General features: G+C 41.6%; 1 protein-coding gene across 2 annotated transcripts in view; it reads right to left on the bottom strand.

The window, feature by feature from the left end:
- The window catches only part of Ano2 (anoctamin 2), a 331,044-nt gene that overhangs the window by 35,530 nt on the left and 278,948 nt on the right, over positions 1 to 16,566 (bottom strand). For both annotated transcript variants that reach the window (XM_026403278.2, XM_077798741.1), the window contains exons 16-19: positions 12,392 to 12,503; positions 10,252 to 10,309; positions 9,993 to 10,093; positions 195 to 340 (exon numbers count right to left, since the gene is read on the bottom strand). In XM_026403278.2, the coding sequence (XP_026259063.2) occupies positions 195 to 340; positions 9,993 to 10,093; positions 10,252 to 10,309; positions 12,392 to 12,503 (417 nt within the window). The remainder of the gene's footprint in view (positions 1 to 194; positions 341 to 9,992; positions 10,094 to 10,251; positions 10,310 to 12,391; positions 12,504 to 16,566) is intronic.

The raw sequence follows: 16,566 nt of genomic DNA, 5'->3' as shown, positions 1-16,566 counted from the left end.
TTTCACATTCCAGGGCACGTTTTGCCCCATGCTTCTTAACTTTCACATGGCACTGAAGGGGACACTGAGAAGCCATGAAACCCATGAAGGAGCAGAGGCTGTCTCAGTCATTTTCCCCGACCCCTCTATCCCTCTACACAAAGATCCCTCGTCTAAACCTGCTTTCAGTGGAAGGAAAGACCACGGGCTCTTACTCATTTCCATGTATTCTGGAGTGAGTCCTGTATAGGGTTCCAAGCTATAGTCTAGGTCCCACTGTTCTGGACGTTTTGAATGGTCAGGGTCAGCTTCTCCAGGTTCTGTTTCATCTTTCAGCTTCCGAAATAGTTTCTTTAGTTTCCTGGAAAAGAAATGGAGCAGTCACCGACAGTCTCTGGAGAGGGTTAATTCTGCAGATAGAAAGGAGGAAAACACTAATTTTGAGACTGAAGCCATCTCTAATCTAAGGACAGATAAACAGACGACACAGGGAGGCTACTTTTCTCCAAAAGTCAGCCTGAGGATATCTTTAATGAAGATCATGAAAGAGAACAACCTCCCCCAAAGATCCGTTGCTTCAAACCCAATGAAACTTTAAATTCTTCCTATTGTTTGATAAGCAACAGAGAGTTGATAAATATGAACCAGTCCTATTGCCCAATGGGTGATATTTTCACCTTCTTCCTGGAGAACAGAGGGGTTTTCTAGAGAGTGGAAGAAGGGTGCTCTCTTCACAGGTCAAATATTTTTTGGGTCTCAATAACATGAAAGGCATGATCTCTATTAAAGCCAAGCTGAACACTTTCCACCATAAACACATGTGCTGGAATTCTAATGCTCAATGTGAGTATATTTGGAAATGGGGCTTCTAGGAGGTAATTAAGATCAAATGAGGCTATAAGAGTGGGGTTCCTAATCCAATAGGAAGAGTGGTCTTACAAGAAGAGGATGAGCTCTTTTTCTCTCTCTCTTTCCACAATATGTGGACATACAGAAAGCATCCATCAGTGAGCCAGAAAGAGCCCTCACCAGGAATTGAATCCTTCTGGACTTTGTTCTTAGACTTTCCAGCCTTCAGAACTACAGAAAAACAAATTTCTGTTGGTTAAGCCACCTATCTGTGGTATTTCATTATAGCATCCTGACTGATGAAGACAACCACATTTAATATTTTTTGATCTAGAATGATTAACAAGATAATAATGGTCCAACCTGTAAGGGTTGGTAGAAGATTAGGAGACACGATCCTAGCCATGATATTTGGAGACAGTGAGCACTGAATAAATTATATATATATATATATATATATATATATATATATATATATATATATTATATGGCAGAGGACACAGGGTTTTCATACTTTGTCCAATGCATAGAGAATAAAAAATTGGTGAAAGAGCTAGGTGCCAGTGCTGCTGACCAGCTTAAGAGGAAGTTTCCAGGAGACAGAAGAATTCATAGAACATTCTGAATCACAACCTTGAAAAGGTCCAAGTGGATTTTGGAGTCCAAGCTTTGTCCTTGGATGGGGCAGGCCTCCCAACCATCTCCCTGTATTCACCCAAGACCACCTAACTTCTATGTAGGGGTAACCCAACATGACCACACACCTCCTTCTATTGTTTGAAACTGCTTCTGTCAGCAAGTGGAAGTCTAATGGTTTAAAGCAGAGCTCTCATTGGGTCTTAGCTAATATAATTTGAAACAAAGGTGATAAAAGCCTAATCTTTAGTGTAGAATACAGTTGCATAAAACCAAGTTTCCTGTCTTTAAAATGAAGAAATAAATATTAACTTGCCAGAGGGTCAGTTAAAGAAGATGAACTATGTGACAAGCTCAAATTAAGACCTGGTACGTGCCAAGAGGTCAATAAATGTATCTATCATTATCCCTCTCATCATCTTCACCATCATCACAATAACATCCTAATCACAAGATTTAAACTATGAGCTGAGATCCATTAGAAGCAGCAGTAGAGCTAGGCATGATGGTGCATACCTGTAAACAGAGCTACTAGAGAGGCTCAGGCAGCAGGATCTCAAGTTCAAGGTCAGCATCAGCAACTTAGTGAGACCCTTGTCTCAAAATAAAAAGGGCTGGGGCTGTGACTCCATAATAGAGTGACCCTGCTTGAAATCCCTAGTACTGGGGAAAAACAAACATTTAAAAAATTTTCATATAAAAAATAGCCAGTATGGTGGCACATACCTGTAATCCCAGCAGCTCAGGAGGCTGAGACAGGAGGATCATCAGTTCAAAGCCAGCCTCAGTAATGGCGAGACTAAGCAATTCAGTGATAATAAAATACAAAATAGGGCTGGGGATGTGGCTCAGTGATTTAGTGCCTCTGAGCTCAATCCCTGGTACCCCCCTCCAAAAAAAGTCAATAATTCTGTGATAATGAGAAACTGAGAAAAACTAGACACAGCCTAAAGATGCTGAAGCCAAATTGTGTGGACTAGTTGAGACCTTGTCTGAAAATAAGGACAGAAGGAGACAGTCAAAGAAAATAAAAAAGAAGATGGGCTGGGGATGTGGCTAAAGCGGTAGCGCGCTCGCCTGGCATGCGTGCGGCCCGGGTTCGATCCTCAGCACCACATACCAACAAAGATGTTGTGTCCGCTGAGAACTAAAAAAGAAATATTAAAAAAAAAAATAAAAAAAAGAAAAGAAAAAAGAAGAAAGAAAAAAAATGAATGGATAAAGAAAATGTGGTATATATACATAATGGAATATTATTCAGCATTAAAAGAGAATAAAATGATGGCAGGTAAATAGATGGAGCTGGAGAATATAATGCTAAGTGAAGTTAATCAATCCCAAAAAAACAAATACCGAATGATTTCTCTGATTTAAGGTGGCTGATTCTTAATATGCTGCGGGGGATGGGGGGTGGAGGATTAAATTAACTCTACGTAGGGCAAAGGGGAAAAGGGGAGGGAGTGGAAGGGAGGGGGAATAGGGGTAGGAAAGACAGTGGAATGTGATGGTAATCATTACCCTAACTACATGTATGAAGACATGAAAGATGTGACTCTACTTTGTGTACAACCATAGATATAAAAAATTATGCTTTTATATGTGTCATATGAATTGTAATGCATTCTGTTGTCATATATAACAAATTAAAATTTTTTAAAAAAGGAAAAGTGGGGAGAGAAAATTTAGCACCAAAATTAAAATGAGACTTTTCTCATAATCAGAAAACTTGGCCAAATCTTTAATAAATACCAAACAGTGGATTTGATTATAAAAAAATTGAACACAGGTATATATATATATATATATATATATATATATATCCACTTCTGAATGAATAAAGGGTAATGAAAACAGCTTTGAATAAGAAGTGTGTGAGGGTTGTTAATGAGTATCTTAAAAGATGGATCAGGTATAAAGGAGTTAGCAAAGCTGTGGTGGCTGAATGATAATTGCCTATGGTCAAAGGTGGCAGAGAAAAGCACACCAACTCATGCTGCAGAATCTCACAACTGGAGGCATCAGATATCCCAAAAGGTAAGGAATAAAACCCGGTCACAGCCCTGTCGAAGGAACAGCAGATCCCAATGTCTCTGTACCCACGTTGCCCAGATAACTAGGATTCCTAATACTTGCAGAAGGGAGACATTTATTCAGAAGAGAAAATGAACCAGGGAAACTCCAGATCTGAAATAACTCCAATAAAATCAGGCAGAGAAACCCACAGACAATGGAGTAGGCAACTGTATAGATGTGCACGGAGCGCTGGGCTGGAGGCAAAGATCTGAGAACTGCCGTGGAGAGAATGAAGCCATGGCAATGCACACCAACTATGGACAGAGCGGAGGGTCAGCAAAGGGCCCTGAGGAATACCAGACACTTTCCAGGGAGGAAAGTCATCTTAGAAGGAGCTGCCCAGGAACATTATTTAGGGCAGTAGTGCCTAAAACAATTCAGCTCCTCTCTAGAAAGCAGTTAAGGGGAGGAGGGGGTGGGGGACAGGAGCCTCCAAAGCACACACACACACACAAAAAAGTCATGGGAGCAGAAGGCCAAGGCCAAGTCTGTGTGGCAAAGGTGGCAAAGGAAGAGGAAGGAAGGAGGGGCTTCAAAATCTTTTAAGTGTAGATAGCTCCCCCCCAAAAAAATCCCCAAATAGTTCTTATGAGCCCATCATTCCCACAAGTTTTCCTCCTGGATAGCTTGGTGACTATTAAAAAAATTAATAAAGCCTCTCTACAGCAGGATTTAAGAGGAATCCTACAAACTGTATGACATACAGATGGGCCGTTTGGAAAACTTAGGATTATGATTCTGACCGTATGATGCACTCGCTTGTTAAAGTGAGTCCTTTGATGTTACCCCTTGTCCTTTTCTTCTGCTATTTTTTCTGTCCCTTTTTAATGACAAGTCTTTTCTAACTCTTTGGAAGGCTCCCATTTCCTTCTCTGCCTGTGCCCTATGGGCTCATACCCAAGGAAATGGTGATTGTCACCCTTGGGGCCTTCTTGCCACAGGAATCTGGGCCCCACGCCATCCTATTATTCCATGAACCCTGAACCCTATAAAAGAAGGCAGAACCTAACCATAAATGGGCCAAAGGGGAGGAACATAACAACCACAGGGTGTTGCTCAACACCAGTCATGGTTCAAACTTATTCTTTAAACTTTTGACTCAGGGTCAGACTCCACTGTATTTGAGCAGAACACAGACCTTCTGTGATGTCTTTAAAGAGAGAGTGTTTTATGTCTTGAAATGTTAAACTTAGTACATTTACACAAAGAAAGCAGACAGTTTATAAAACCTTACTAGCTGAGTCCAGCCATCTCTTACAACTCTTTGGGGATGTGATCTGGTGCTTTTAGTAAGAATAAGGATGGAAGGACATTTGCCAGTGGAAGTATTGATCTGTCTGTCTGGTTGGTCCATTTCAATGTATGCCAGGCGAAAGAATCTAGCACATGAGAAAGCTGGTATTTATCCTTTGAAAGACCAAAAAAATAAAATCCATCTTTGGATAATAACAGGCCCATTTCAGTTTTGCTTCAAAAAGGAAGAACCATTCATGGGGATTCCAAGAATGGAGCTAAATTTGAGATCAAACGATAGCAAAGAGTCATGATGTGGTATGGTGTGTTTTAGAAATACTGCACAGTTTTGATCCAAGGTCTATTTTGCAGAGACACATTTGGGAAAGCTGTGGGATGAGGAAAATTCCACCCATGGGCACAGGTAATAAACAACACAGGATCGAATTCTGCCACACGGTTAGCATGTCTAAAGTCATCTCAGAAGGAGCTGCCTATGAACATTTTTCTGGGACAGTTCTGTTTAAAACCATTAGCTCCTCTCTGGAAAGCATCTGTCACAACTGTGTCAGGCCCCGGGAGCCTGGCATTGCGTGAGGAAGGATAGTCTGAGAACACGCAACCAAGTTTTATCTATTATCATTGTGTTAGTTACAGAGAGGATTTTAACTACTCAGTTTTAGGGCCTTCCTTAGAAGCATTTAGCTTTTCCATCTCTAGGGTCTCTGATTCAGGTCTAGAAAAGAGGACAGGGGGTTGGGGGACGCTGTTGCCTGGTAGAAGATGCCTGAACAGAGGCCTCAATTGGTTCACAAAGGACGGAAGACTGGGAAACAGTATTCTAGTTTGAGACTCTGCTGGGTTGTAAGATTCTCCAGGCCATACAATTGTGTCATGTTAATTTTTGCAGTAGGCACACCCAGAGTCTACAGAGGATGTCACAACCTCAGGGAGAGAGGTGACTACAGTTGTCTGGACTAATGGATAGAGATCAATGAGACAGTCTTCACGTGTTTTTAGAAAGATGTAAGAGTAAGAATCAGAAAATTTTTTGCAAACCTAGGTGATGAAGCCGGGCCTGGCACACACCTGTAATCCAGCGACTCCAGAGGCAGAGGCTGGAGGATCGTAAGCTCCAGGCCAGCCTCAGCAACTTAGAAAGACCCTGTCTCAAAATTAAATATGAAAGGAGCTGGGGATATGGCTCAGTGGTAAAACACATCTGGGATCAATCCCCAGTAACCCCTCACCCCAAAAATACCAACGATGAATTAAAGATGATCAGTGTTGTGAACTTTATTGTTATCATGTTTTTTTTAAACCCACAGCATTCTTAGTACAACCACCTACTGAATTTCTTAGTCTTATTTCCATTTTTAATTTTAATTTTCATTGGTGCATTATAATAATGTGGACGAGTGGAATCCATTATGCCATATTCGTACACACACATTAACGTAATTGTATCAATCCATGTTCCCCAGTACAGTTTTCAAAGGTCAAATCTGACCTATTAGACCAATATTTATCTCCTTGCAGAAAAATTTGAAGGGGAAGGCTCTGGAGGTAATGACAAGGTATACTATAATCCAAAAGCCATCAGGCTTAGAACAGAAGAGGAAAACAGTGTTCCTGAGTGGGGTCTTTTCAGGCTGACTCTCTGGACTTGCAACATTTAAAAAGTATCACCAGCCACGTAACAGCCCATGACATACAGTAAAATCTTGGCTACCTGGAGCCCCAAGAATGATTTCTTCTTTCTCTGCTGTTCATGTATTTTAGATGGCTGAGCAGTTATCCAAGCTGTTTGCCTTACATGACCATGTTGGAGGCAGATTTTTTTTGAGAATAACTTTCTGATGGTCACACAGTAAGTATATTTTACAGCTGGATCTAAACTTGAATCTGTTTAGCCACTAAATTTCTGCCCTATAGAGACACCCTATAACTTTTATAATTTACCTGTCTCCTTCTTTGCTGTCAGAATCAACTGTCATTTCTCTTTTGACTCGAAAAGAGTCTCTTTTTCATTGCTTATTCCATGTTTTTCAACTGTTATACATCAATGTACTGTCAGGTGCTTAAATTCTGGATGGGAGAAGTGTAATTAATGAATAATGTACCCTAAGTGGGAAGTGAAGGTCCAGTAATCATAATCATAGTGATTTTATGGACCAAACTCAAAATACAACCTGTAGGATCATAGAGAACTTTGGATTTGGTAGAATCTTTGTTCTGCATCCCTAATGTTACCTCTGTGCTATGTCATATGTGTCCTATTGCAGATTAGAAACTGAAATGAGGAAGCATGTTTTAAAATGGAGTGACTTGTATTTGAAATCAATAGAGACCAGCTTCACTCAGTAGAAGAGAGGTTATTGGGGTGTTAGACCTATAAGGCACCTTTTGAAAAGACTATAATGCCACCAAGTTTACCAAGAGACATGGACAGCGAGACTTAGAGAAGTGACTTACCTGCAGCTTCATGAGTTACTATGCAATTTCCATTAATTAAACACACATCAAGTAATAAACAAGAAAATTAAGCCTTCAAGGCAAACCACCATGCATTATTTTCATCTGTTAGGGAGCTGATGGAGTTGATGGGTAGGAAATGTGCCAACACACTGTCCAAACATATGTCTGTTTTTTTTTTCTCTCTTACACTCTATAAAAGGCTTCTGGGTCCAGAAAGAATGGGCTAAGTGGTAGAACAGATGTCCAGATGAAAACATGGTCATCTCCTGCCTAGAAGCAATCTATAATTCCATTCAGTGCAGAATAACAATGCACTGGAAGTGCAGGTGTCTTCTCCAGATGTTTGGAGAGAAATGAGACTTTCCTTGCAGGAGTGGTGGAGGGGCCAGCCACATAGCTTCAAAGGGGCCAGATGTGGCTTTGGTATCTGCTGCGTATTCTCTCGATGTTGGTTCCTAACAAATAGTGTCTCTGTAAGATGCTAAGCTCCTAGAGAACAAGAACCATCTGTTCTTGCTTGACTATCAATACACAGCTTTTGGTCAGAAATCAGGGAATAGAATGAAGCTTCAGTTTCTTGAGACTGGTGCTTTTCTGATGGCTGACTCCAGGCTGTTTAAGCAGGGGAAAGGAATGAGGCATCCAGACACTTATGTTCACATCAGTCCTTCTCTAGAAAAAGTGTCTGGCTAGGTGCCACCTGAGGCTGTCCCAGTATGTGGGCAGAAAATAATACTAGATGTTTGATCTAATTAATGGTATGTGATGGCAAGACCCAACTGGAGAACTGGAACAAAACAATGTTATGAAGAAATGCCAAGGATTGTCATTTCGTAAATTACAGCTCCATTTTAAATGGGTTTTTCCCCAGGTAAACTAAATTTTCTTCATTATAACTTTAGCTGTCTATTCCTGAGGAAGACTAGAAAGTATCTTTGAGAGAGTGATAGCTCCCATGGTGGCAGGTGTATAATGTAGAATTTTACATGGAGAAAGAGATGGGGCCATGTCTCTTCTAGTGTCTCCATTCAACCCAAGGAACCTAGGACTTAGTGAACTTTAGGTGGATTTAACTGGTTTCTGGCTCTTGCCTTTGCCACGTCCCTGACATGGCCCAACATCTTGGTCAAGGAGCTGCCATCTCTGTGAGATTTACCTTTTCCACCTGTAGCAACACCTCTTGTGGGGCAGGGAGAAGAAGACCAGAGTGAATCTATGGATGGTTTATAAAACATATCCACATGCAATGGTTTCTTTAAGAGAAATTATGGCAGACCATCTTGTAACAAATGATGGTGACATTCCCCTTCAAGACACAGACACACCCTGGAAGAAACCCCTCTGCTTTTGAAGCTTCTTCGACTGCCTCCAAATTCTTGACCTCTACTCTGAAGGAGTTCAGATCACACACAGAGCACCCAGTAACTGCAGGCTATTTTGTCTCCCAAACTAAAAATCTTTGGGAAGAAAGGAATCATTCCGTATATGATTTTTCTTTCCACATTTCCGCCATATGAGCCAAGAGATGGAGGCAGTGGTATTCCCTGAAAGCCCTCCTGCAGTATGGACAAAGTGTTATTCCTAGCCATGTAGTTCAGAGCCAGATTCTCTGGCCCTTAAAAAAAAAAAACATTCTGGTAGCCACTTGATAAATTATTTGGTCACTTAAACTAGTCAGAATGATTCCAATGGCTTCAATTAAGAACCCTAAGCAATAACATGTTCAAGTTCAGTTGGAAAGAAAGAGATTAACCAAAGATTTTTTTCTTGGAGGACTTTTAGAACCATTAGTGTAATATGCATAGTAAGTTTCTAACAGGAAGATAGAGCATGTCACACAGTCTTCAACTAGCCCTACAGGCCCCCTCTGGCGGTTGCACCCCAGAATGGTCAAATCTTGCAAATGGTCCTTAAGGCAGCTGATCCACCCTCTTAGCATTTCCTCTGATTATCCCTGACTCTGTGATGCTGGCTGCCTTAACAGATCCCCTGAAATAGATTCTTCTTTAAAACTACAAAGCAATAGAAGGAAAACACAGAAGAGGTTACATGTTTCTTGGAACTGTAGGTAGGTTTTAATTCGTTCCATCTTTTTTTCTTTGGGGGCCTGCAGGTCAGTGTTTATTTTCATGACCATTTCCATGCAAAGCCTGATTGAAAGAAGTCCTTCTATGAAATATGCATAAAACCATGGAGAAAGGGTAAAGAATCTACATGAAAACAACTCATTCTGTGTTATACCAACTATTCATCCTTCCCTTCCTGAGATTATATCTTCAACATTTACTTTTCAGAGATTTTTTTTTCTTTTTTTTTATTGGTTGTTCAAAACATTACAAAGCTCATGACGTATCATCTTCCATACATTTGATTCAAGTTCGAAATGATTCCATCATGCGTCAAACTTTCAAACTCATCTTTCCACCATCCTCAGAGACCAAATAGGATTAAAAATATTATTTACTTTAGGATCTGAGATACCTAACTTCTATCTCTGCCATTTGTTCATTCTGTGAATTTAAGCAAGTAGTAAATCTTTCTGAGCCACTAACATCCCAGATCAGATTGGCACACAAGGTCAGTGGGAGTGGAATTACTCCATGGGAAAAGTTATTGACAAGAAGTCAGAGGAAGTAAATGGCCAAGCTAAATGATAAGAGGAGAGACCATAAAAATTGTGCTCAAAGTCTGGTACTTCTGGGCTAGCCTCTGGCAGCAAAGAGAAAGTGAGATTTGTTACTTACGGGACTCCAATCTCAAAGATGTTGTTCTGGATCAACTGCTTCCCCAACATGATGATGCTGAGCTGAATGCAGAGTTCCATGAGGCAGCCCCCTGGAGCACACTGTGGGAAGGAGACGACAAAGAAAGAAGCAGTTAGGTCAAGTGGAGCTCAGAGAAGCAAGGGCCTCGAAATGCTGTGATGGGGATAAAAATAGGGCTGGAATGGGGATACATCTATAAAATGCTAGCCAGGCAGGAAACACCAGCGACTGTACTTGCCTCTTCCATGCGGTAACCATCAAACACATAGACGTAGCTCCCAGGTCTGCCCACAAACCTGAAATCAAAATGTGTGGGAAGAGTTACAGAAGATGGAACGTGCCAGGGCTGCTTGAGGATGTGCATTCTCATCCAATGTCCTTCTTGAGAGTACAGGGAGGTAGCACATCACTCTGGGATAGGCAACCAATTATCACCTAAAACACCTAAAGTTCACTTCTTAACCTCTTAACCCAGTCAGATTGTAGAGGACAGAAGTAAATCTGGGCAGGGGCTAAGACTGAGTGTGTTATGAAGCTGAGAAGGGGTACGAGTGAGTGTGGATGTGTTTGTGGGTGTGGGTTTGATCTCTGAGACTAAGCACAATGATGTCTGGAGTCTAAGTGTATTCTCTACGCACCTTCTTCTCTTCACCAGTGTCAAGAATCGAATTGTGTGCAGCTCTTTATTGAGGGCTTATGACTTCCCAGGAAATCAAGGTTTGACTGACTAAAGTTGCCAGTGGAGATTCCAGAGATCAGAAAAGAAAGAATATCTGATTTTTTTTCTCACTAAAAATATTTAAATGAAAGGAAGTCTAGGCAGGAAGACCCAAGTACAAGGTCAACCTGGGCAACTTAGCAAGACCCTGTCTCACAATAAGACTCTTGATCATCTGTCTGGCTTCATGGCTGGCTTTTACATGTCTAATTCCCCATCTGTCCAGTTGTCTTATCCCTGAATAAAATATCATCTATATAGAAGGGGAATGAGACAGACTTCCTTTTAATTTCTTATTGTGAGACAGGGTCTTGCTAAGTTGCCCAGGTTGACCTTGTACTTGGGTCTTCCTGCCTAGGCTTCTCAAGTAGTTGGGATAATCCTACAATAGGTGTGCATCACCATAGCTGGCTCGGCTACTATACTTTCATTGGAAGCCAAGGGCAGAGGTCCCGCAGAGGGGTTTGTGTTTTGAGTCACAAACCCTTATAAAATATTACCCAATGTGAATAATGACAGTTCCTAATAGCACTGCCTGGTTGATGAACTTGCAGCTCTAGGGAAGCTTGTCTAATACAGTTGGTAGATGTCTCCTGGGAAATCTGCTTGTAGTAGCCAACTGACCTGACCACAAAAAGTAATTTATCATAAATTATTTTATTTCCAGATCTATTGTACGATAAAGAATTTATTAGTTTTATCCCTGGTTCTTGAGGGAAGCCCCTAAATCCTTGGAATTTCCAGAGTGATAGGACTGTTTTTCATGGTGGGCCATTGGGACTACACCTACATTCCTGCTAATGAGATTACTCAGGATAAAGTCAGAGGATGCCAGAAAGACTAACCAATTGGTTGGGGCTTTTAGCCAAGTGATAGCATTATGACCTCAGTGGGGGAAGGAAACTAGAGATTGAGCTCAACTACATGGTAAGTGATCCAATCAATTAAGTCTAAGTAAAGAAATCCCAATTAAACTTCTGGATACCAAAACTTGGGTGAGCTTTCTAGTTGGTGATACACCTGCATGTACCAGGAGGGTGACAAGTCTTACAGACATGGAAGTTTCATGATTAGGACCCTCTGAAACCACAACCTATCTCCTCTCCTATTTGCATGTTTAAGATTTGTATCCTTTTATTATAATAAAGTATAAGTGTAAATATAGCTCATTGTGAGTTCTGTGAGTCATTCTAATGAATTAATATACCTGAGAGGAGAATGGGAATCCTGGAATTTATAACCAGTGGATTAGAATTGCTAACATCCTGAGAATCTCAGAGTTAGTGTATGGTATATGAAGTGAGGACAGTCTTGTGAAGGACAGTGGCCTTAACCTGTGAAGTCTATCTTGATTTCAAGTAGTTAGCACCACAATTGCATCGCAAGACCCAAGAGACACTGAGGGCTAGACATGCAATTCCCTCCACTCCCTGCCTTGTCCTCAAGGGAGACACCAAATTCCAGTAGAGCTTCCCTGGTTGTCAGACTCTGAAGAAGCTAATTCAGAATGATTGACTGCTCCAAGAGGAGATGAAGTTGGAGAACAGGAATGAGGATGTGAGTAGACAATGGGGATGGACTAGCCTTACATGTCCTGACAGTGAAGGACCCAGAATTAGTGACAAATTCACTTTTCCACACGAGACACCATGATACTCACCTCCCCTTGAAAAAGGCCACATAGAAGATGGGTGAATAGGCATTGACAAATTTTAGCAAGAAAGCCTTGAGGATCAGGCGCTCTTCAAAAGTCTGTTCTGTTTTTGGAACCTCTGCAAGAGAAGACCAAAGTTGATGAGAAAGAGATGAGATTTCTCACCTCTCCAGAGTCTTGACCTTGGTGTGAGTCATTGTCTCCCAATTTACTCCTTCCAAATTGAAACCAAGGGACCCATCTCTCTGGCATGTTAGAACTGAATTCATCTGGAAGGCCCAAATGGTTCACCAGAGAATCTGAAGCAATGGAAAGCAAAAACGACATTCTTCACTTTTCTTCTTCAACCTCCCTCTTCTTGACACTCAAGCAATGGTTTCACACTGTGCTCCTCAAAGAAGAGCCTGAGAAAGCAGAATTTCCAACTCCCTTTCTTTGCTCTGTCAAGGGGAACTCCAATTTTACCTGTATAACTTCAGCTTCTACAAGATTTTACTGAAACGAAGGTCTCCAACTAAAACGACTGGTTGACCACTGAACTAGAGCCCACAGGGCAGCTAGGCCTTGCTCTTTTTACTCCTTCTTCATTTTGGTCAGGTAACCATTCATCAGCATGTCCTCTGGATAGGCTGAGACACCTTGAGATCATTTCTCAAGTGATGGAGGCTCCTTAGATGAGTGAGACAAACGCGGCCTGAGCCCAGGGTCCCCAGCTCACAGGTTACAGCCCTAGTGTGCTCTATCAGGTCCAGGAGTCAGCTGGCATTCCAGGATCCTGAGGAGCCCTGAGCAGAAACCCCACAGGTGCCTTCAGAAGACCTGAGACACCTGGAAAGCTTCAGTAGGCAACTGTGTGGGATGCACAGTGGGGACTCTACAGATTGACAAATGACTTGGCAAAAATCAGAGGCTACAGGGTCTTCATTTGGGCTGCTATAATGAAATGAAATAACCTAGGTAGCTTATAAAAACCAGAAATTTATTTCTTATAATTCTGAAGGTTTAGAAGTCAAGATCAAGGCAGATTCAGTGTTCGGGAAGGTCTGCTTTCTGGTTCAGAGAGAGCCCCTCATTGCCCTGACCACACTTACATGGCATTCCCTTGGAATGCTCTACTGGGATCCATATTCTCCTGTACACAACCTTTGCATTCTTGACATCTAGAATAAATGTTACCCATAATCTTCTCCAGGAAGCTTTCCCCGATGCCTTCAGCTAGGAGTCATATTTTTTCTGTTTTCTTCTATAGTGTTTCTCTCTCTCTGTATTAGCTATATATATTCATGTATTTTGAAAATTAATAGTAATATAGCTGTCACAGTGTCCATGCACACTTATTCAGATCCCAGTAAGTCAGAGATTTAGGAATTGGTGGTTTATTTGGGAGGTTCTCCATGGAAGCAAGATGAGGGAATGGGATGGTGGGACGGAGAAGGGAAGGAAGACACAGGGTATGCTCATGAGCAGGTTGATGCTGCAGGCAACTGGGACTCACAGGTTAATGTTCCAGGTGGTTGAAGCTCAGTTTCACTGAGAACTTTCTAGGGAGCTGTGTGAAGTATACCTCAGAATTCACACTGAGGGGAGAGCAGGTGGGAGTGCCTCCTGACTGAAAGTCACTGTCAAACTTAGCTCCCTGGCACTTCTACTCTGTCTTATGCATGGGCTGAGAATATTCCTAGAACCAGAGAATGTCTGCAGACAGACAGCTATAGGAAGTCATTGGTGTGAACTGACAATGTCTGAAGGTGACCTTTAGAGTGGTTCCAGGGGATGTGAGTACTACATAAGAGTGTCGGCTCCAAGCTGCTCCACAGATGGCACTGTACACAGGTGTGTAGTTTGCTATGTCACTTAATCCTCAGCTATCTAATGTGAGGTGGGTATTATCTTTCAGTTTTATAGATGAAGGCCCAGAGGCCCAGAGATTAGAACCTCACTCAAAATCACAAAACCAGTAAGCAACAGAGGTAAGATTTGAACCCAAATCTGCCCACCTCTAAAGACATTTTTTATATTGTATTTTAAAATCAAGATCTTTGACCATTAATGTTTGCATCTTATGGTCTCTCTCACCTCCCCATCCTAACATAAAGCACCTGAGAAATGTTTGTCACTGTTGAGTTCACTGATTTCGTGCCTGTCACCATGCTGAGATGCATAAAGCCTGCACCCTGTCCTTCTATGAACTTCACTGAGCAAATTCTTTGTGGAAAACTTCTCACACAAGGTCAAGTCTCTTCCAGATTTAACTAGAAACGTAGGGTGTTATCTCTCCTTTCCTGGAAGAAGGGGCTCTTAGAGAAGCCTGCATATCCATAATCTTATTTCCTACATGGCACAGTGAGTCCTTAATTCATGTCAATGCTGGGTCTCAGGCTTGCGTATTTGTAGATAGTTAGTAGCAACCTCCTTCTCACTGAACAACTGCCTGCATAAAGATTATTCTTTGGTGGAAGTCAAAAGCACCTAACCTCTACCCCAAGTCTTGGAGAACCTCCAAGGTGCCCTTGACTTCTACAGATGCAGCTTGAAGATCACCTAGACATGATTTATGTGTGGGGACCAAGTTGCCAGAGAACACGCCTGGAGACTGAGAACTATAGAGAATCATATTACTTTGTTGAGCATTTTCAACTGCATAAGGCTTTGTTTAGAAAGTATTACATTTGGTAAATATTTTTTATTGATTTAAAAAAAATTGACAGTGGAATGCATTACAAATCTTATCACACATATATACCACAATTTTTCATATCTCTGCTTATATATAAATATGTTGACACCCAATTTGTGTCTTCATACATGTACTTTGGATAAGGATGTCTATCACATTCAATTATTAAATATTATGTTTGGTAAATATTTTAAGTAAATTTGAAATTCATATATACATATATATATAAAATACATATACATACATATATGTACATATATGTACACATATACATACATATATGTACACATATATATGTACACATATACATACATATATGAACACAAACTTTAACACTGAAAATCCATCTCGAGTAAGGCCTGTGGTGGGGAGAAGACCCATGGGACATAAGAGCACACCTGTAGGGGTCCTGCTTGTGCCGGGCCGCCCATGCTCCCTGGGGGAGACTGTGACACAGACATTGGCCTGGGCTCATCAAGCTCCTCCCCTCCTCTTGGATACACACCAGGTGAGGGCAATGTGAATGAGTGGTAGCCAGTGAGATGTGAGTGGAAGTGAAGTCTGCCACCTCCCAGCCTTGTCCCTCACATCTCCTGCGACGTCTTCTCCTCTGACTCTCTTCCCGCACCTCCCAGGGAAGACTTCCCGCCCCTGGAGCACAACAGCGCCCCCCAAAGGAGGAATTTCAGATCTCCCAATTGAAGACCCTCCAATCATCTGGCTGTGACATGAGCAAGAAATCAAACTTGGAGGTTTATAACATATCTACAGAACAGGCGTCAGGGCTAGAGTGGCTCAATTGACTAATGCAGGTGGTATTCTGGGATATAAGTTCTGAGACACTAGCTTACATTTCTAAATGAAGGGAAAGGCCCACTCCAACGGGGGTCCTTGGGAAGTAGGGGCAGTGCTTCTGAGCAGGCTGAGAGGCAAAGCTCTGTGAATCTGTTCAGCCAGTGGTTGACAATAGGTGAGGAGAAATGTGTGTGAGAGACAAGGTATTTAAGTGTGATACTCTCATCCTTTAGAATAAGTCATTGAGAATTTATTATCACATCCTCCAAACAGCACATCCTCCAAAACTGAGAGAAGCAACAACTTTTTGGAGGTCCAAGAAATATTTGCAATAATTCAGAGAGGACTCTTCTAAGATGGAGAAGGAAGAGCAAAACAGTATTCGTCCTAATCATAGGAGAACAACAGAAGGAGTCTTTAACACAGTGGTGATCCAAACACGAGCAGGGGACTACTAAGGAGACTCCACGGGAAGGGACAAGTCCCATGGGTCTGGAAGGGGGTCTGAGGATGGGAACGCTCTGAGATTCTTTTTCACTATATTGGCATGAGCATTTGCCTGCTATGAAATCTGGACAGTATTGTAACTGTATAGGAAATGAAGTTGGAAAAATCTACCTTAGCTGATTGATGGTTTTGTGGTTTTTCTCCTTCTTGACATGCCTGAATGGATAGCCTCATAGATAAGAGATCTGAGTGATCTCACACT

Source organism: Urocitellus parryii, chromosome 5, assembly GCF_045843805.1.
Source record: "Urocitellus parryii isolate mUroPar1 chromosome 5, mUroPar1.hap1, whole genome shotgun sequence".
NCBI lineage: Eukaryota > Metazoa > Chordata > Mammalia > Rodentia > Sciuridae > Urocitellus > Urocitellus parryii.
Note: the sequence above shows the minus strand (reverse complement) of the source record. Positions and strands in the feature narration are given on the sequence as shown.